Raw genomic sequence first — 21,487 nt, 5'->3', positions numbered from 1 at the left:
ATGCTGAGCTGGGACATCAACTGCAGAGTCTCCTTGTTTTGGCTGGGATAAAATGATGTTTTCCTAGCAGCTGGTGCAGTGCTGCATTTTGGAGTTATGAGAATAACGTGGACACCACAGTGACAGCTTGGCTGGTGCTGAGCAGGGCTCACCTGCAGGCAGGCACGTGGCAGCTTCTCCTGCTCTGGCAGGGAGCAGTGCACGAGGAGCTGAGAGGGAGCAGAGCTGGGACAGCTGAGCCCAGCTGGCCAAGGGATTTTCCACAGCCAGGAGTGTCCTGCTCGGTGGGATATATTGGGGGAAGTAATTATTCTTGTAACCCTCACTGACATCAGAAAGGCTCTTCACATATAGGGAGGACTCTGTGATACCTTCAGAATAGCTTGCCAAGACCCAAAGCCTCAAATGATTTATCAGCAAGTTTTTTTTCATATTTGGTTTTGTAATTGTTCCTTAGAATATCTTAGAGTAGCAACTAGATATAAGGAAGAAATATTTGACAGTAAGTGTGGTGAAACAGTGACATGGGCTGTCCAGGGAATGAGAGGTGCTCCATCCCTGGGAACATTCCAGGCCAGGTTGGATGGGGCTCTCAGCAGCCTGGTCAGTTTGAAAGTGTGCCTCTCACTGCAGAGGGCTTGGGTTAGGGGACTTTTAAAGGCACCTTTCAGCCCAAACTGCTCCTTGTTTCTGTGCTGATAAGCCTTATTCCTTTGGGTGTACAGTGATTTTCTTCTGTCTCATCTGCCATCATGATGGATGGATGAGAGGGATGAGATGGAATGTTTGTTCCCTCTTCTTCCATCTTGTTCTACCCATACCTGTCATGGCAGTTTCATAAGGAAAGAGTCCATGATGAAATGTCTGAGGCTACCAGCACATTTTGAAGTAATTTTTTATTTCAAAGAGATGAGAAATTCAATATTATGAAGTTGTTTTCTTGTCTCTGCTTCTCTACTGTTGGGCAGCTGTAGCAGAACTGAGTGTATTAAGTTCTGATTTGGTTTGACCTAATAGTTCATCCATCAATGTACTGTGGAATTAGCATGAATTACAGGTCAGTGGCATGGATAGAGTGGAGACAAAATGTATGTGAGCAGTTGCAGCAGAGAATTGTCACTTTGACAAAGGATCAAAGCCCTCTCCTGTAGGAAACGTGGCGTTCAAAATCTGGGATTTCTTGAAGTCGATTTGAAGTGGTATCAATGTAAGAAAGTACGTGGCTTTGATTTGAAATGTCAGCTTTAAAAATAACTTTTTGGAAAGTGTTTTGAGTTCAAGAGTTTCTACATTCTTCAAGAAGTCTTGGTATTCAGTCAGATTCTGCTATATGCTGAAATTAATTTTCTTACCTTGGCTATGAATTAACTGATAACAAAATTTGTTGTACAATAGGTATCTCATGTCACAGGAGGTTTAGCAGTAGTAATTTGGGAAAGGTCTGTGCTTGAATGTTTCGAGTAGCAGATGAATTATTATAGGTGAATGACATATGATATTTGTAAGGGAGTGAAGTGACCTGTGTTATGAATCTGTGTGCTGACAGGATCTGTCTGACAGAGGGGTTTTTATCATGCAGTCTCACTGCTTAACACATGGAGAAAGCCGTGTACAATGTCGGCCGTTTGAAAGCACGCCTGGTCACGGGCTGTCCCCGGCGAATCCCCCTCTGCAAGTGACCGAGAGCAGCTCCCCCGTCCTGCGCGGCTTTGCGGGGACAGCGCCCAGCCCGGCTGCGGGAGGGGTCTGCGGCGGCCCCGGGGCCGTGCCCTGCCCTGCCCCTGCCCTGCCCCTGCCCTGCCCCGGCCGAAGGCGATAAAGGCGCGGCGCTGCGGGCGGTAAGGGCGCTGCGGGCGATGGAGGCTGCGGGCGGGCGGGCGCTGCTGGCCGCCGTGGGGCTGCTGTCGGCGCTGAGCGCGGCGGGCACGCTGTTCGTGCTGGCGCAGTGGCGGGAGCTGGGCGCGGCGCTGCGGGAGCTGGAGGCGGCGGGGAACGGCTCCGTGCGGGGCGCGCCGCCCGCGCCCGCACCCGCCGCCCGCGCCCGCCGCAGCCGCCGCGGGGAGCGCGCCCGCGGCCCCGTGTGCGCCGACGGCGACGAGATGCTGCTGCTGCTCAGCTACTCCATGGTGCCGGTACGCGGGTCGGGACTGCCGGGGCTCCCCGCTCCGGTCCGGGAGGACGCTGGAGTCCGCAAACGCGAATGCACGCAGCCGGTGCTCTGCCCCCTGCCCGCCCTGCGAACGCCGCGTGGCAGAGCTGCCGGGCCAGGGAGCGGGCAGGGTGCCAGCCAAATTTATAAACGAGAGTTACTCAGAGGGAGGGAAGTTAGGGGTTTAGGGAAATTCCCGGCGTTCCCGGATTTTAGGACTAACACCACTAACAGAACCCCCGTGTGGTCTGTGCTGTTCAGCATCTCAGCGTGAGACACCGGCATCACCTGCCATGGCTTTGAAAGTGATAATGCCCCCCAGAAATGTTACCCTTGAGGTGTATTCGATGGATCAGGAGAACTGTAAGTCCTTTCTCTGGCAGAACAGCACAGGTTTTGCACATCAGTGAAAAGATGATCTTGCTCAGTAGGAACTAATGTCCTGTACTGGAAAAATTGCGCAGGTTGTATAGCTGAAAAATTTTGAATAAATTGAAAGAGTTTTTGAGTTTTGATCTAGAAGAAATGCAAGAAAAATATTATTGTTGAGGGAACCTCAGTGGAAACTGTCCCAATGAGGACTGTAGGTCTAGGTGCACAAATGTGTAATGCTGGCTCTTACTCATATATTAATATTGCTGATTTAAAAATTTGTTTAGAGCAAATACCTCTTCAGCCATGTTCTGATGGCATTTTTGTTAATAAACTATTGCAATCCTCATTCTACAGGGATAACATCTCCATTAATATTAGGGCTAATGTCAAGCACAGGTATTCAAAGCATGAAGTCTTGATAATGACATTGGGGTTTAGAACAGAGGCCTTTTTTAGCTAGGCCCCTTAAGTCATTGTGCTTTGAGTTTAGAATTTGCAGTACAAACTTCTGCAAAAAGTAAATATCTGTACAATCACATGGTTTTTGTACTCAAAACTATCTTTTAAATAACTTCTTTTAGGAAGTCATCCCTGAATTTGGCAGCTGCAGTTTGTTTTGCTCTGTCTGATATGAATTACTTCTTTGGGTCCAAGAGATCCACAAACAATATCACTGGGGAAGGGATTCTGATCCTGCCAGGGTTGAAGACAGTCAATGCCATTTACTGCTAGGTGCTCTGAGTGGGATCTTTAGTTGCAGGTGAGTGGATAATTTTGACAGTGGCCATTAAATGTGCTGCTCTGCTGTCAATAGGTACCATGTATGGATTACATGAATTTTATTGCTCTCTCCAAACAGCACTGAGCACACTCTGTGCATTTGAACAGCATGTGGCCAGACTGTGCACTTGTGCCTCTAAATGTCCACTGTGACTACTGCTGGGTGTGATGTGCTTCATTTAATTCTGTGTATCCTGCAGGGAGCTGCTTGGGAGGGTTTGATGCCTTTTTATTCTTCCTCCCATCAAACATTTTTCATTCTGGCCACTGCTCAGAAGAGTGTGTAACTGTGTACAGAACCACTTGCTCAAGGGGAAAAAATTCCTTAGAAAAATATTCAAGCACCCACTCCTGCATTTCTGTATTTTGACTCTAACTCCCACTAACGAATTCTGAAGACTCAGCTGCTTTTGCAGTGTGAGACAAAGTTCCTCAGACTTGGTGGGGTGACCCCTGTTGGACGTGGGCCTGAACAGAGGCTTGGCCTGAGCAGGTTCTCTCTGGCAGGGGAGGTACCAGGGTCCCACTGCTCTGCACAACCCCTGCTCAGGACACACCTGTTGTGCCCACTGTTCATGAAAATTTGAAGTAACCACAGGCATCAAAAATCATGTCAGCTTTAATAGCATTTTTTAAATGCTTCAAAACATTTTATAGATTAACAGCTTTAAAAACGTATTTTTTTGTTCAGGGCATCTAATTTAAGTATATGTATATTTATTTTGTAAGAGAGTCAAAATAGAAGATTGGCAAATCTTCTGCTGCAGAAAGGCTGATGGGAGGGTAACAGGCCAGCAAGATTCAAAGTGTGATTTAAGACAGTGCAGAAGATGGTGGCTACCAATTACCTGAGTAATATTTCATAGTTTAGGAGATTTTTAATTTTTTTTAATTTTTCCACCATTTCTCCATGAGAAAACTAAGATTTTAGCATTTAAATAAGATATTTTTATCTGTAGCTATTCTTAGTGATGATGTTGGCTGTGAATGGTCTCCTCACCTTTCATAGCTAAGCTGGAGCTTCTGTCACAGGCTATTTGCACTTCTGGAGTGACAGTTTTTTAATTGTCATCTGAGTTGCACTGACTGGTAAAAGCAGCACTGCTGAGATACTTGGAGGGCACCAAAGCAAGTTGGAATCACTCCAACAACCTCAACAGAACTATTTAAATTAAAATGCAGTTAGAATTGGAGTGCACATGGACAATGTGTATTTTACAAATTATAGGGTAGGAGCCAAATGTTTTTGAGGAGTGTGAGGGGAAAGAAAACAAGCATATTGTGATATTCAAAACCAGTTAGCACTTCTCAGCTAATTTAAATGGAGTCTAAAATGTTAAATGTTCCAGTACAGTCTGGAATCAGCACATTCTCAGTATGTATCAGACAGAACAGGAACTCATTGTCAAATGTAGTTTGGTTTTGCAGTAAAAGGATACTTTCCATCAGACTAATTGTACTCTATTTGAGTCTGTTAGCTTTGGCAGTTGAAACTAATGATACATTCATTTTAAAAATAATGATTGACAATGGCAAAAACCCTCGCTAGGATTAAACTTCAATCTGCCTTTCAGATTGCCTTGCACTTGTTCCTTCTGTCTTTTGGGGCTAGTGCATTCCATTAATTGTAAATAGAGTAATTGTACAAAGATCAACAAATGTGCAGCTCTGGGTAAATAGTTCATAAATTATCACACTGTGCACAGCCCTGAGACAGTGACCCTTTATTTTCTGGCTATAAACATTAGACTTTCCCATAGAGAGCTGAGGGACTTCCAGAGTTCATAGTCATAATATTTTTATTTCTGCTGTTTGTTTTGATGAGTTGCAAAATGTTTTAGTGTTAACTCTCATTATGCAGGACACATAATGTGAACATTTGCCCAGCCAAGGACTGTGTATTTTGTAAAAGATGACTCCTCTATTGATAAATTTTAGTCTACTCTAGATTAAGAGCATCTCTATGAATGTGTCTTCCATCTTGGTTTAATAAAGCCTTGTCTTTTTACTTGGATTATTTTGAGTGGATGAAGGTCCATTTCAAATTTGCACATTTTGGTTACTCAGAGATAAAAAATTGCCTGCTTGGAACACAGGTCATCTTTCTCCCTGGATATGCTACATTAGAAAAGTTTCCATCACTTAATACAAATTTAAAGTAAAATAGAATTCAGTTTTTATTGGCTGATATTGGATTGTAGTACCTTCTACTGATAGAGCCCATGCATGGACAACCCCATGTGTTCCAGTAAAGTGTGAAATTTAATGGCTAAGAGATGTATGGAGTTCAGTGTATGATGTATGGGCAGACAGGCCCAATATTTTATTCATATTTTCAGCAAGGATTAAACTGAGGTCCACTGAACAGAGTCCTATGAGAGAAACACTGCCCAAAGAGATGGATGTGTCACAGAGTTAAAGTATTCTGAATAGCTTATTCTAACAAGCACAGAGGGCCAGTTTTACCTTTTGTTTTGGAATTATTTCTGTAGGAAGTGAACCAGATACTTTTAATGAAATCCATTGTTTTCAACGTTGATTTCTTTGCAATATTAGGTCCGAGTGATGGTGGATTTGTGTAACAGCACTAAAGGGATATGCTTGACAGGTATGTTTGTTGCCTTAAGCTTTACACACACCTCTGTTACCTCCAGGAGCACAGAAACAGTGTCTTCAAAGAACCTGAGGCCAAAAACTGTGTCAAAAACCTGCTATTTATCAGATTTTAAAAAAAGATTAGTATGTACCACTTTGGAAGTTATCTGTACCCTCTTAATATAAATGCTGGAATTTAAGGAGCTCAGTTGCTGCTTCTTGAAGCCATTTCTCTTTCATGTGATTTTCATAAGCAAAACTTTTAGACTTGGGTGTTTAAAATACCAATTGAGGTTTAGTCATAATATTTTTGTGTATGTCACACTTCAGGCCTAACATGGGAGGAACATGCAGGGGGTAGAAAATTGCTGCCATTGTTACAACTGCAGTGCAGCAGTGGCATTTAGTGAACTCGTGTTCCTGAGCTGCAGGATGTCTCAGTGTCACCAGTGGGGACCCAGAGCTGCTGAGGCTGAGTCACGAGAAGCTGGGGAAAGTTTGGTGGGCTTTGGTGAAGAGTGTCTGGTAATATCCAGTTTAAAAGCTACGGCCCAGCTTTGAGGTCTGTCACAGGATGTCGTGCTCCTTTTGGAAATGAGAAGGTTAGAAAGAAGCCAGTTTTTATGAGTTAAAGAAAATGCTTCACTTCTTGTCTGGTTTGAGTTTTCAAAGGTCGATAAGGTCCTCTTGACTCAACTGATTAAACATAAATGAGAATTACCATTGTAAGCACAGATTTTAAATAATTTTTCCGAAGCTGTACATCACTTCTCACTTGCAACAGTGGCTGAACCACAGACACTCCTAGTTTTGGAGTTTTTGGGCTTCAGACTTGTGAATTCATGTACCTTGGTGCCTTTTGCACCTTTTTCTCTCTTAACACCATTAACTGAGGCTTTCTCTGCTGTAGGCCTCAATGACATTTGTTGCTTTTCAAGCACCTTCTTATGTTACACTTTCTATCTTACACCTGTACAAGGAGCCTCAGCTTTAGAGATGAGGAGTAATTCAATGCACTAATGGATGTAACATTGTCTGGAAGAAATTCCATTTACTGGAAAACTGGCAGGAAGATGCTAACTGATGTTACTGCCGAACTGATTAAAAGGGATGATTCCTATGACAGTATTGTAAAATGATTTTCACTTTACTCATAATGCTTTGTAATTAATGCTGAAAATTGTCATCTTTAGGGAAATCTAGTAATTACTGTTATTTTCTGTTATAAAAAAATTTGATTGAAACAAGACAGTTCTTTGTCTGGATAAAAATGTTCACAGAGTTAATTTGGTTCTTTAATTGCAGCTGTCACCTTTGTATTCTCCAAGTGGTTTTCCATTTTTAAATTTTTTTTAATGTGTGTTGGGCATCACAGATGATAAATCAAAACCATGTTCTGGTTAATCTTTCTTTACTCTTGCCTGCCATTCTTGCTTCTCTTCAGGGCCCTACATCTGAGCTATGTAAGAGAGTGAGACACGTTTTTCTGTATTACAAGTTGCTGAATGGCTGAAGCAAGTCAAATTTCTAAATGTACCAACCAGTTTCTGTGGGAAGCTCAGTCCAGACTGGAGAACTAACCCAATATTCTTCCACTAGAACAGTTTTTTGAGAACACTTACATAAAGGAAATATAACTGTGAGGTGCCTTGCATCCGTGGCTTTGTGAAGGCACCAAAGCCCCTCACAGTGAGGTTACACTGCAGAGGTTGTTGCCAAACTTTTATCAATTGAAATTTGAAAAAAACCAAAACATCTATATGTAAATGTGTTGCTCTTTTGCTAAACTGGACTTACTGCTAATGCTCAGATGGTTATTTATAAAGCAGTTAGACAGATGTTCATTTTGAAATTTGAGGAATTTTCTTATACTTTTCTGATCTAGTGCTAATCAGTTCAGTTTGGAATTGCTTTGTTTTCTTGCTGGGTTAAACTCACCATTTCTTCCTTCTTGTGGCTTTTTTGTTTGTTTATTTTTGTTATTTTCCTCTTTTTATAGGCCCCCCAGGACCCCCAGGTAAGACATTTGAACAATTGCAGTAGCATTTAGGGGTAATTGAAACAGTTGCTGGTACAAAATATTGAAATACAGAAATGTATTTTTCATGATATTGTCTTCCTTTGCTAATTAGATTAAGGGTGGGTTGAATGATGACTGCCTACCTTTATAATGCTTGTATTTAAGTCAGTTCCTGCCCCTTCTGAGAAAGGGAAGGTTTTAGACATTCAATTTTCTAGTGAAGGAAGTGGAACATTTGATCAAAACCAAATTAAGATGTTTAAGTAGTATCTAGGTGAAGAGATTAATTTATATATTAACCTCCCAAGGAAATAGATATTATAATTTAACACTAAAACCATTAAAAATATATATATAGTGGTTACTGATTACACCCTCCCACCTCCCCCATAACTTCTCTTCCTTTCTTATTTAATTCTGTCTCAGTTCTCACTCAGGTGGTTGCAGGTCTGTGTTAGGAATGGTTACTTTTTTTCTTTCTGTGCTGCTTAACCTGTGGGTCTGCTTGGAGTAATTCTCTGTATCAGGGAAGTTTGAGTTATATTTTGCTAGGGTTTAAATTTATATATTAACATGCTGCATGTAAATATAGTAGATTTCAGGGTAACTTGCATTCAACAGTGGAAATTCAGTTCTACTCTTTGCTTTGGTCAGGGCCTCCTGGGCTTGATGGGCTGCCTGGCTACAATGGATCAGATGGAATCCCAGGAGCTCCAGGCCAAAAGGGGGAACCAGGAATAAATGGAAAAAGAGGAAAACCAGGTACAATTTCCCTTCATATTAGGTTAAATGCTGCTTTGCAATCCAAGGAATTACAGCCATCCAGCTAAATATAGGTGAAAAATATAACTAGAGTGAATATGGTTTGTAGTAAAAATATGTATTAATTGGTGCTGAACACTGGAGCAATGCCCTTGATACCGAAATGGTTTTTATTTCTAGGTTTGCCAGGACCAAAAGGTGATCAAGGACAGAAAGGAGAACCAGGAGAAATTGGTTTACCTGGCAAGGATGGTATGCCAGGGAGAAGAGGTGCCAGAGGAGCCAAGGGAGAAAAGGGGGATGCAAACAATGATGTGATATTAGAAGGTATGGAAAAGTGCTCTTGGGAGTTCTCTTGCAACAGTGTACTTGACAGAAAAAGATCTGCTCCACTTCTAAAGCATGAATGTGATCTGCAAGGGCAGGACCAACCTGTATAAATATGTTTTATATACATAGGGAAGTCTGAGTATTGCTATGCCCAGGAGATTGTTCTCTTTGCAAGGCAAATATTCACAAAAACCTTTCTGCTTGGCCTTTGTGTTAAGGTGTATGTGAATTTCATCTTTCCAGAATGCTTTCATACAGTTGATTTCGTCCTGCTCTTTATTTCAGTGTGGTTTTATTTTGCTATTAGAAAATGAGGGGCAGATTTCCACTCAGGAATACGTGAAGCAGCCAAATATAAGCTGTGTAAAATCACAGCAGTGGAGCATCTGAAATTGTAACTCTCCAATGGGCCTGGAATCCAGACAGATAAAATGCATTGCTGTCCTGCTCCTTGTGAAGCTCTCTCTGGCTCACCTTCCAACAAACAGCACTTCAGAGAGTTTATTGCATCATATTCTGTACTCAAACCCCTTCAGAAGGAGGGATGTTCTGCAAACATCCTGTGGACATGAACAGCTCTCTGCAGGTTCCCTGCTGCCTGGGGAAGGGCTGTGTCCTGACCCTGTGTTTTGTACACAGGTGCAAAAGGAGAGCCTGGACCACCTGGGCCCCCTGGACCTCCTGGACCCCCAGGGCCTCCAGCTAAACGTAAAGGCAAAGCCAAAGAAGAGCTTCAGGAGAACATGTACAGCAGCAAATGCACAGGTTAGTGCTTGCCAGTGTTCTTTTCCATGCTATGAACAGGTTCAAGATTAAATCAAGGCTCACAAAACAGTAACCATGAGTTAGTTTTGCTGGCATCACTAAAACTGCATAAGCTTAAAGCTGAACTTGTGCTCAGGTGCTTTGCTGAAATATGGTTTGAATAAGGCAGCAGGTTACCTTCATGTTCCTCTTTTTAACTGTGTTTTGCCAGTGCTCAGGCAGAGTATTTAGAAATGGTGTTTTCTATTAGATGGGATAAATTTGGAAAGTAAGGGAAATGCAGATGAAATTTTTGGCTTTTAAATAATGAATTTTTAATTTTAGATGTAAATATAAACTCCTGATTTAGGACATTGAAGTGTCAGAACAGAGCCCTGAGAGCCTCCTTACAATGGCCAGGAGAGAGCTGGAGCAGAACACTCATCCCATTTGAAATTCAGAAATGCATGAACTGTTGTATGAGATAATTGGGCCATTTGCTCAGGTGGCCTCTTTTCAAGTGCTGAGACAAACCGAAATGCTTTGGAGGATAAGCTCTCTGATGGATTTCTGATGGATTTTATATCGCAGCGTGAAAATGGGAGTTACACTCAAATAACTCTGCAAAGATGAGATCCTCAATGAGCTTTTATGTTTTATGACTCAGCAAACCATGAGATCTCATTACTAAAATTCAATGAATAATCCAGATTTTGTAATTAAATGTTCATCTCTCTTTCAAGGAAAGAGAATACATATGCTGAATTACAACTGTAATTAACTTATTGCATAAGAATACAAGCTTGGCTTTTTCAAAAAAGAATTTTGAATCTGGTAAAACTTAATTTCTTCAAGAGAAGAGAATAACTAGTTGGAAGTGCAGGTATATTTTTTCTCTCTGGTACTGTTAGTGAATTCTGAAAGAAACATAACATCTCTGCTCCATCCTTCCCACCTTCCCCCAACAGACCAAATGAATAGCTTTAATGACTTTTAAACTCCATTAACTCTCAACCAGAATATTTTATGATAGGAATCAGCAGGATATTAATTTTGGTTTTTGATGGGAAGAAAGTATGAAAATTTCCCATAAGAGTCTCTGATTGAAAACTGTCTCTTTAATTTTAGTTGCTTTCTAATCCATGCAGCTGGAGGTATTGCAAATATTCTCAAAGGCAAATAGTGCACTCAGCTCTGGTACAAACACTGACCTGGCCCTTGGCTATCCTGTAGTTTTAGATAAACTGCTGTACAGGGAACTGCTCTTTCAGTCAACTGCAGCTACTAGACTCAGGCCAAGAAAAATCAACATGTGCGTTGCAATTTATAATTTCTGCTGAGTGATTTTGTTTTTTGAAATGTTCTGGAAGTATTCTGGGCTCAGAAGCTGGAAGGGGATCTCGAGGGATTGGTAAATTCCAGCTGTGGGCATTCAGCTCACCATGGCTGGGGGACTGTTTGTGCCCTGCTTGGAGATACACTGTGATCACTTGCAAACTTTCAATATCATCTCACCAAATGCCCGAGATAATGGATAGGAGAAATACATGTTGTTCTTGCTCCATCTTGGAGCAGTTTTCTTCTGCATGAACAAAAGGAAGATATGACCTAAAGGAGAAAACAACAATGCAACATTATCTGTCCTTTCTTTCCTGAATGTCATGGTACCCTTTCAGCATTACTTTATATTTTTCCCTGTTTTTAACTATCTTTGTCACTTAAATTTCACCACAGACCTGTAAATCCTAGAAGTACATTAGAAGGCAACAATGAAAATGGAAGTCTAAAAAGTTTGCAGTGTGTCAAGCAGTGCAAAATCCTAGAGATAAAAGTTAAGTATGGAATTGGAAAACAAGGCTACAATGAAACCAGCAAAAAGCTGAGAACTCTTCTCTGTGGTTATTCTTTCTAAGCAAACTGAATTGTGTCACATTTTTTTAAGGGCAGAAGAGATACCTGGCTTTATAGAAAAGGCTCCATAAATAATTTAATTCAGGCACTGTTTTAACAGTGGATGCTAACAGAAAATCCGGCCAGTTACTCCTTAAATTGTTGCAGGGTGGGAAAAACTATTTCCAGGTTTGATTCTAATGTGAACATTTCTACATGTGTAAATAATATAATGAGTAATTTCCCTTAGTATTTCATTATGTTTCTTTAGTGACATGGATGTCAACCTTCAGTGGCATTATGTACTCAGTGCATGTGTTAGAGCCTTGCTGCTGTCTTGGGCATTAACAGCATGAGCAAAACTTTCTGTGCTGCCCACAGGATCCGCCCTCTCTGCTGGTCTGTGGGGATTTGTGCATGAAGGTTTTGAGTTTAACAACTACTCCTTCCCAAGAAAATGCTTGTGGTCTTACTACTAAATCAGCCATTTTTCAGCTACATCAGCTGTCTAAAGTTATCTCATGAAAAGGGCAACTCTCTCCTCCTAAGTGGCTACTCAGAAATTCACAGCTAAGGAACTAAATCTGTTGATTTAATTAGTTACTCCTCAAAGTTGGCTGTCAGCCTGAACACTTCATTTCCTTGACAGCAGTGAGAGCAAGTCTTTTCTTATCTCATTTTTGACCACATCAACCTAAGCATTTTTTCCCAGATGAAGCAAAATCCCAGGTGTGATTCCCTTATTTTAGTGGAGTCCCTGAAGTGCCCTGTGTGCCCAGTGCCACTGATGTGCCACTGTCATGTCAAACAGGGTAAAATGTGTCATTTTCCTCTTTTTCCCTCCACCCCAGGTGAGACATGTGCTGTACCAAATGATGACACCCTCGCTGGAAAGGTTGAAGACAGACTCCCAGGTCCTTCAAAAAAACCTGGTAACATGTTATAAAGTGTGGCTCAAGTGCTGCTTTCTCTCTCAGTGTCACAGATCATGGACGTGTGCTTTTTTCCCACTAGAACGTGTCATAAAGTCTGTAGGAAGTCCTGTTCACTTTGTCAGTGTGCCACAGACGTTTGGAACTTGGATGAAGGAACCTGCAAACAAAAGTGATGAAAGGATTTGGCTCACCATGCATTTTTCAGGTATTTTTAGTAGTAACCACTGACCAAAAATCCATGGTTATCCTGACATTGCTTCCTCAATCCCTTCAACCTAAACTCATAAGAATAATGAGTTTTTACTCACATCTTCTTCAGAACATTTCCCATATTACCTGTTTAATACTTGACTATATATATGGTTGTAGGCATTTGCAGTATCTTTAGACATTTTCAGAGTCAACACCAGATTTGGAAATAGCTTGATGTGTGGAGTTTGTTTCACCAAATCCAGGTTTTTCATTGTTTGTGGCTTTTTATCCTCTTCTTTCAAGAGTTTTCTACAGCTTTACTTCCCTAAATTATAGCTCGGAGTTTTGGCATTTCATTTGGCTAGGCATGAAAATGAGTCAAATGCTCTACAAACTACATTTAGAGCAGGAAAATGTCCAGGACCCACGTGTGAAAAGGAAATATTTTTGCATACACATCAACTGTGTTCAGAATGAGGGCCCATTAGATCTGTGGGAAGCAGGCTCTTGATCATCTTTTCTATAGATTTTGTTGCGTGTCTCTGGATTCTTTTTTCACATTCCAGCAAGTTGAATCACTATTGAAAACACAAATACAATAATTTGTCACATAGTTGATTGAGATGGACTTTCAGTAAAGACTGAACTTCAGGCTAGAAATCTCAAAATGAGATGAACAAAATGCTTGTCCTTTTTCTCAATATGTTTTCCCCTTTATTTAGGAAACTACATAAAAGAATATGAAAATTCCAATGCTTTGCTGAATGACAGCTACAGGATCATTAACATCACAGGATTCTTTTATGGATGTGGTCATGCAGTACAAAACAATCATCTCTACTATCAGAAGGGAGGGACCAGTGTCATTCTGAAGTAAGTCAAAGACAGATGGCCTAAGACAAGTGAAGATGTGAAAGGAGGAGCAAGGGGTTAAAGTGCCAGAGCTCACCCTCAGGAAAGCAGATAATTGTCCTTGTAGCATTTTGTGTTTCTTTTTGGTTCTGCCTAAATAGGAAGAATAGAGGAATTTCAGAGCTCTTTCCAGAACAGAACAACTCATTATTTCCAATCTGTAGCTAGAATATGGGCCACCAGCCTTCCAATTTGTGTGTGCAGATGTTGAGGGAAAACTGGGAGCGTAGCTGAGGACCACTCAATTGTCACTCTGCTGTGACAATTCCTTGGCTCAGCCCCGTGTCTCAGGGGTTCCCTCTGCAGTCACCATGCCATAGAGCAGTAGGATGAACAAGCTGCCATGTTCCAGAGAGGAAAACAGATTCTCCTCTTGGCCATCCTGAGATCTAACAGGTTTTACTGAGCATTACACTGCCGTGGGTGTTCTCCAACTTGGATTCCTTGCTGTGCTCATAATCACAAGGGAGAAATGAGAACTGACTAAGGAATTTGGGTACCAGATGAAAAGATTAGATTTAGAAGAATAAGCTGTGCAGCTACCTGCACCTGAGTCAGAAGTGGTTCAGCTGCAGTGTGGGAGGTGTAGGTGGGTGGTGTTGTGACCGTGGCCCACTGGTGAAACTCTCTGTGCAGAGCCCTTGCTGTGCTCTGCTCTGGCTGGCAGCAGTGCCAGGGAATGCTGCTGGCACAGAGGGATGCACTGCGGCACCTGCTGAGGACAGGGCGACCTGGAGAATTGCACATTCCAGTGGGGAGGAGTGGCTCCAGTGTTTGATTTCCTCATAATAAAAAGCTCCTACTATTTTCCTGATGTATCTCCCTGAATTGGTACTGGGAATTACATCTCGTTTCAGTTTCTCATGAGGATAGAGACAAAAAATACAAATCAACCCTAAAATCTCACCTTGTGGGAAGAGCCAAAGACAGTCCAAGGGCAAGTGAAAGATTGCTTGTGCTTTCAAGTTCTCACACGACTCTGATGTCTGAGCCAAGAACATTTACTATACTTTGATGTCTGTTCCCAAGCAGGTGTGAGTGCTGCCTTCCTATACTCATGTGGATGCCAAGGAATGTGAGCGAGCTGCAAGCATTCTGTAATATTTATTCTGCCAAGCACAAACTCACTTTTTGGCAGCCTCCTTCAAACATCTTTCACCTTTTTCTCTGGTGGTCTGTACAAGACCATCACTGTCTAAGCAATAATACAGTGATAGGGCAGAGATTCCTCACCTTTGCTTGCATACCATTAATTGGGAAATGCCTCCAGGAACAGAGGAACACAAACTATTTGTGAATTTTCAAATCTTCTCAAGGAGCTGCTGAGAAATGGCCTTGCTGGTCTGTTCTTCGCTCTGAGGTTATTTACCTTCAGCACAGACAGAATGAGGCACTATGGATTCTGTGACAGTGAAGTCCTTGAATCTGGCCTCCAGAAAAGCTTCTGGGAGTGGTTGTATTGTTTTAATGGAAAGTATAGGTGAGGATATGGTTAGTTTATTTTGCAAATGTTGAAAAAAACATTCAAAAGGAATTTCTTGTCTTATTTAAAAGCTGGTAAAACTAGGTTTGTCTGACCCTTGGCAGGTTTTCTCATGATGGTCAGATTCTCAAATTATGATAATTTCAATCTTTTTACTTTGTTTCATAACATGCTTTACTATCTCTGTTATTTTTTTATTGACTACCTTGATATTAATGTTCAGAAAATTGTTTGTAGCTTGAGTTCTGGTGGTTGATGAAACTATTAGACTATATCTTGTCATTTACCCCAAGATGTCAGAAGATTAAAGAATTTTGGAACCACTTGGAATTCTGGGCTGGACTGCCCCTGACTGGGGGAGCCCAAGAGAACGTGGGAATGAAACCTCACTTATTTGGCTCCCTTCAGGATTTTCACATGTAACAGGAAATCATGGGGTGTGTTGTGCTGCAGAGTTTGTGTATTTCTAATGAATCTTGAGATGCTTTCTATCTTGTTGGCTTTTTATAGAAAAGAATCCTGAAAAAAAATCTGCATTTCTGAGCAACGAGTCCTGTTAAGGGCTGTCCTTCTAGCCCTTGCATGAGGTCATTTACAGATGTGAAGCAATTAACAAGATTAACAGGGCTGACACATGTATTTCACAAATCACCTCCTGCCTTTAACTGTTTTTATTATTGCACATACATGCTGCTGGAATATGGAGTTGCTGCGGATGTGAGTTTTACAAAAGCTGAGGGGAACAATCTAAGTTGGTTAATCCTGACTTTTCTTAGGATGATTTTTCCAATATATGCTACCAATGCTGTTTAAACAGAAAAATTACTCTTCCAGTATTGTATGTTCCTGGATCTGAACTACTCCTGTGATTAAGCCTGTCTTTTCAGAAAAAATACTTGCAAGTGTAGCAGATTCCTTTATTGAGTAGAGTTTTTCCTTCCTTAATTTGAAGCATGGAGATATACAGTGAGAGTGAAATCAGACACTGCAATGTGCTTCTCTGCAGAGGGCATTATTTAAAAATATAAAGCCATGCTCTCCCTGCCTTTGCTGAAGCCCTGTGTTATTGGGGGATTACAGGCTGACAGCAGATGTGCCTTGGGAGGAACTGATCACCCTCCTAAACTAGTAGAGGAACATGATTTAGCTGCTCAGTGCTCCTGCCCTCAGATTATCTACCTATCAAGGAATTTCAAGGAACAAAAACAATTGTATACATCAGAGATGGAAAGTATTCAAGCTGTCTCATTGAGGCCAGCATAAGGTCACAATTTTGGCTCTGAAAAAGTAGATTTTTTATTCCTTTGATGTCTACTTGAGTAAATCACCGCATTATCTGAATTGTTTTCATCAGAGGAACTCTTAGACTAGGTGAAGCTGCCCAGAATTCCTGCTGCATTGGTGAATCACATTTTGTCCCTTTAGCTCCCACCTAGTCCAAAGCAAACTTTTGTATAGATTCCATTTCCCAATTTTGGGCCTTCACCTGGTATCCAATTCTTTTTCATACCCATTCCTTTTAGTTGCTTCTTCCATCCCTGTGATAATGAAGCTCACAGACTAAACAAAAGTGAAACCTGCCAAAGCAAATCCATGCTCTTGAGCACCCTTCAGATTGGTCATTACTTGGTAGTTTTCTCCTGGTGTTTCGGAAGGTTATTTGAGAACTTAGAAGGCAACAGAGTGGCCCTTGAACAAGTATTTCCAACACCTCTATCAGTGACTCCCCACCCCGTGTGTGTACTGACTCCTGGCTGTATCTCATTTCAGGTTCGGGCTCGACACCGCCTCGCTGGGCAGCCTGTTCATCGAGAACGCCCTACACCAAGGCCGGAACTACCTCTTCTCCAACTCCAAGACGTATTTCAACATAGCAGTGGATGAGGAGGGTCTCTGGATTATATATGCCTCCAGCACTGATAAAAATATAATGGTGGCACACGTTGATGAAGAAACATTCTCAGTCCTTCGGCACATCAACACCACCTATCCCAAGTCCAAGGCTGGTAACGCATTCATAGCGCGTGGCATTCTGTATGTCACTGACACTAAGGACATGACAGTAAGTTTTGCTTTTGATTTACTGAAAGGGAAGCAGATTGATGCAAGGTTTGAGTTACGGTCCTCACAGTCTGTTCTGGCAATGCTTTCGTACAGTCTGAGAGACACGAATTTGTACACGTGGGAGAACGGGAGCTTAATGGTATACCCAGTCCATTTTGGCAGATGAATATATTTTCACGTGCCACCTTTGACTCAAGGATCTATTTACAGCTCTATGACATGGGGGTCTCTTCACTTGGTATCATTTTCTGTTTGCTGATGGTGGTTTGTGAGTATAAAAGGGAGAAATTATTTGGTATAAAAGGGAGATCAGGTGCCTTTGTATAAACACACATCAATTACATAGGCCATCCTCATCTTTTTAAAAATTGTTGTTCATTATTACAGCTGGCACACAGCATAGACATACTTTTGTTTTCCCCGTTATTCAGCTGATAACTGTGTCCAAGTACATTGATTATTCCATGGTCATGCGCTCATCACAGACTTTTGTAACTTTTATTCACAATCACCTTCTCCGAAATTATTTTCTAGTCAGTGATGATGGTCTAATATAAACATGTAAATAATAAACTTCTGTGTACAAATACCTTTGTCACTTTCATTTAATTTCCAGGGCGAGCATTTTTTTCTGAACAAAGGTTTAAAGGTGTTAAAAATAATGGGAATGGAAATACTTGTTTAAATAGGAAAAAAAGCAGAAAACTTAAAATTTGACAAGTCAAATCAAGTGTTAATAATCAAAAGCAAAATCCAGCTAAAGTACAAGGAAAAGGGGAATAATGACATTAAATACTGACTACACATGAATTGTGTTTCTTAAATAGAGAGTTGGATGAAAAGCAGCAAGGTTTAAAATTAAAGACATAACTTTTAATATTAAAATTTCATTTTTAACAGTATTTGAGTTTCTTATGTTGCTGCAGGCTCTTCCTTGGCTCTCACTGCCACGTAAGCTACACCAGAATAACTTGCTTATAACTCTTTAATTACAGTAAGGCATATTTCTAAAATAAAAAGTCCCCACATTCATCCACACAAATGAAATCATAAATGAAGGGTATACTTTTTTGCCACCATTTTTAGAATCATCATACTGCTTAGTGACTTAATCTGTTGTTAACTTTAAGTCAGAGACTGCCAATTCACATTCAAGTTTTTGAGAGTTAGAGGTGAGAAATAATAGGAACTTTTTGATTTGAATTTTGTTCTGGTGTTTCAGATTTCTAAAATTTAACATTGGAACAGAAACCTCTACTGTTATTTTATGTACCTAGACTCAACATCATGCTCTTCGAAAACCCCTCTGTGAATTTCTAAGCTGTGCCTATTGGTAAAGTTCATGGAATGTGCCCAAATACTTAGAAGCAAAGTGTTATTTGAATCCTGAACTGCACTGAGCTGTTTAATACCTGTGTGATCCAGGCATTAATGAATTTGGGAAAGTCTGTGCCTGCAGAACCTTGTCTAGCATATGTGCTGGATGAATTCCTCTGCTGCAGCTAAGCTCCAGTGTGTGACACAGAGCTGGCTGGGCTCTCCTCAGGATGCTTCCTGTTATCACTAAGGCCCTGCAAGCTAAGGAGAGAGACGCAGAAGGGAACAAAAAATCATAATTAATACTTTGAACTAGGGTATACATCAAAACTCAGAGACTAACAGCTCTATCTATACCTGTATAAAGAGTGTGACACTTCACACTCCAGAGCTGCAGTTCTGTAGGCTGCTTGTGACTTTTGTGGGGGGTGTGGGGGTTGTGGTTGGTAGTTTTTTTCATGTCATTTTTTGATTGTGGTGTTGTTTCAAAAATTGGATTCTGGTACTAATAAAGTAAACATTTTCAGCTAAACTACCTCTAAAGTCAGCAATATACTCGGGCAAACATAGTTCAAGTCAGATGTGATATTTTCTAGATAATGTACATATCTCAAAGCATGGTAAACTTCTGCATAACATTGAGACACTTGGATCAACCTCTTGGAGAAGAAAGGCAAATAAATTCTACCTCTTTTCCTCTTCTTCTTGCAGCTATGGAACTTAATTCTGTTAACCTTGTACTTGTCAAGAACAGCTGAAAATAAAATGTAAACAGCTAATCTTTTTTTTTCAGTACAGTCTGAGGTCAAGTTAAAGCTAACTCAGGAAGTATCTAGTCAATGTACTGGAGATTTAGATAAATCTGTTTAAATATAAGGAAGAGTTCTAGAATGAGCTGTTCCATGAAATAAAAGTAATTTATTTAACTTACAAAGGGAAAACTAAACAGTGACATTTACCCTTCCTTCTTTTCATACTTCTCCTACTTCACAGGCTCCGATTTAAAATCACCTTTGGAGAAAGGTGCTTTTTATTCTAGTATATCTTACAATACAGCACAGACATCAAAATTTCATTGGAGGAATAAGACAGTTTGTTAACATTTAAATACACAGACATCCATTCCAGTCCTTGAAGAACATGTTTTTTGTTTACAACAGAAAAATACATCTGACAACAGTAGCTAGTTATATTACAAGCAAACAATATTGAACTCTGCATAGTTTATACAATATACTCCGGTAATAATTTAATTACCAGTTTTATCCACTATTTACTAGCTGGCCACATAAAGCCTGACATTCATCTGAAATGTGGCATTATATGTTCCATTGGTATTCTCTTAACAGCTTCATTTAATGAAGTATCTTCTGAACAAATTGGTTTTCAAAACTAAAAGCTGACTAGAATGCTGGATGTCTTCACTACAAACATTTAGTGCTTACAATACATTCCTAAAGTAAAGGCAGGTGTCCAATAGAAAACATAGCTCAGAAAGAAAGGAAAATACTGTGCAAATTAAACCCCATCGCATTTAAAAATGTGTTGATGTGCAAGTTACAGTATCAACTGTGCAATAATACTAACTCAGCATAAAGTGATACACCTCTCACAGTACCTCCTTGATTGCACATGTTCCACGGCGTTTGCATCCATTACACTTTCTGCAGAAATCAAATACACTGAGTACCCTTAATTAAAACTAAACTATTTTACAATGAGAAGTTGTTTACATGCTTCATTTAGTGGGAAAAACTGGAATAAAAGTAATCAGAATCACGTCAGAAATGCTTACTGACTTGTAAAGCCACAGTGCTTGTGAAGTGACTGACAACTGTCAGGATCTTGACAACACTCACGAAATGCAGCCTGTGGGTTACTGAGCAATAACCCCCCCACAACCAACAATACTGGGTTGAATTCCTTGCTTTTACAATCCAGCACATGCACTTCCACCCCAGTGATCCTTATGGGCATATTCAAAATACACCTGTTGTAAAAGTGTTCGTTTTCTCCCCATAATACTTAATGCTGCAGTAACTGCTTTGAAAGGAAACACAATGTTTTCTTTCCACAGTGCATATCACTGTGTTTTTAGCTACGTACTGGGACATTATAGAAACCAGGATTAGCTCACAGAACGCTACAGAATGTCAAAAATGCCTGAAGGTACATTAAAAGCGTTGGGAAGAACCCTCATTTTCAGCGTGCCATCTGCTCCACAGGAGAAGATACGATTGCCCTGCACAGTCTCAATCTGGGTGACACCAGCACCAATATTTCTGAAAAGGGATTGCTTAGCATGTTCATTTCTAAATGAATGAATTAAATTGTAGCCAGTCAGTCTCCACACCTGTATCAAAAGAATGACAAAAAGAGATGAATATTAAAGGATTTGTATTTTTCCCGCTAATGTTTCAGGTTTCTGGCTGTGCTAAACTCTATTCAGCAAAGATAAAGGATATTTTTTGTTGCCTCATTGCAACAATTACTAGAGTCTTGAGAGGCTCCTGCTGCAGTGTAAGGCTGCCTTACTGTGGAGCAGCTGGGTATTGAACAGGTATTCCCTGTGTTACCTGATCAGAGCCCTCCTCCCAGCACCCCCCTGAAAGCTGCAGAAATGCATAGGTTGGATTTTCATCCAAGACCACTACTGTCAGCTTCCCGGCAGCTGGAAATGCTTTCCTGCTAAGGAATGCTGCAGAAGGGAAGCTGCACAATTAATAAGCAGAGTGGTAGGGAGCACAGCTCCCTGTTGTGTCCTAAGCAGCAGCAGCCTCATCAAGGCCATGAAAGCCCCTGTTAAGCAGTCCCCCAGCTAAAAGGAAAGAAACCTCCTCTTCACCATGCTATGCTTCCTTCCTTTAGTAGACAGGTAAAATGCCCCTTAAAACAGGGACTGAACTTCTGGTTGGTTTTTTTTTTGTTTTTTGTTTTTT

The 21,487-nt window shown here is 40.8% G+C and overlaps 2 protein-coding genes across 6 annotated transcripts in view; one reads left to right on the top strand and one right to left on the bottom strand.

Annotated features, from left to right (window-relative positions):
- The first annotated feature begins 1,793 nt into the window (after window positions 1-1,793).
- On the top strand, window positions 1,794-17,818 carry GLDN (gliomedin). 4 transcript variants are annotated; one of them, XM_063413071.1, is made up of 10 exons: window positions 1,794-1,838; window positions 5,861-5,912; window positions 7,899-7,916; window positions 8,574-8,681; window positions 8,862-9,008; window positions 9,651-9,776; window positions 12,497-12,577; window positions 12,660-12,785; window positions 13,495-13,645; window positions 16,938-17,818. In XM_063413071.1, exons 2-10 carry the CDS (start codon window positions 5,870-5,872, stop codon window positions 17,395-17,397), a joined length of 1,260 nt encoding a protein of 419 aa, XP_063269141.1. In that variant the 5' UTR covers window positions 1,794-1,838; window positions 5,861-5,869; the 3' UTR covers window positions 17,398-17,818. The 4 variants fall into 4 exon arrangements, with proteins under 4 accessions (XP_063269141.1, XP_063269139.1, XP_063269138.1 ...); XM_063413069.1 differs by lacking the exon at window positions 1,794-1,838 and adding an exon at window positions 1,849-2,132 and having other exon boundaries at window positions 12,497-12,559; XM_063413068.1 differs by lacking the exon at window positions 1,794-1,838 and adding an exon at window positions 1,849-2,132.
- Window positions 17,819-19,446: 1,628 nt separating this feature from the next.
- Window positions 19,447-21,487, bottom strand: part of DMXL2 (Dmx like 2) — a 48,384-nt gene continuing 46,343 nt past the window's right edge. For both annotated transcript variants that reach the window (XM_063413065.1, XM_063413066.1), the window contains one exon: window positions 19,447-20,901. In XM_063413065.1, the coding sequence (XP_063269135.1) occupies window positions 20,692-20,901 (210 nt within the window). In that variant the 3' untranslated portion in view covers window positions 19,447-20,691. The remainder of the gene's footprint in view (window positions 20,902-21,487) is intronic.

Source organism: Prinia subflava, chromosome 15 (assembly GCF_021018805.1).
Source record: "Prinia subflava isolate CZ2003 ecotype Zambia chromosome 15, Cam_Psub_1.2, whole genome shotgun sequence".
Taxonomy (NCBI): domain Eukaryota; kingdom Metazoa; phylum Chordata; class Aves; order Passeriformes; family Cisticolidae; genus Prinia; species Prinia subflava.
This window is presented reverse-complemented; position numbering and strand designations above follow the sequence as displayed.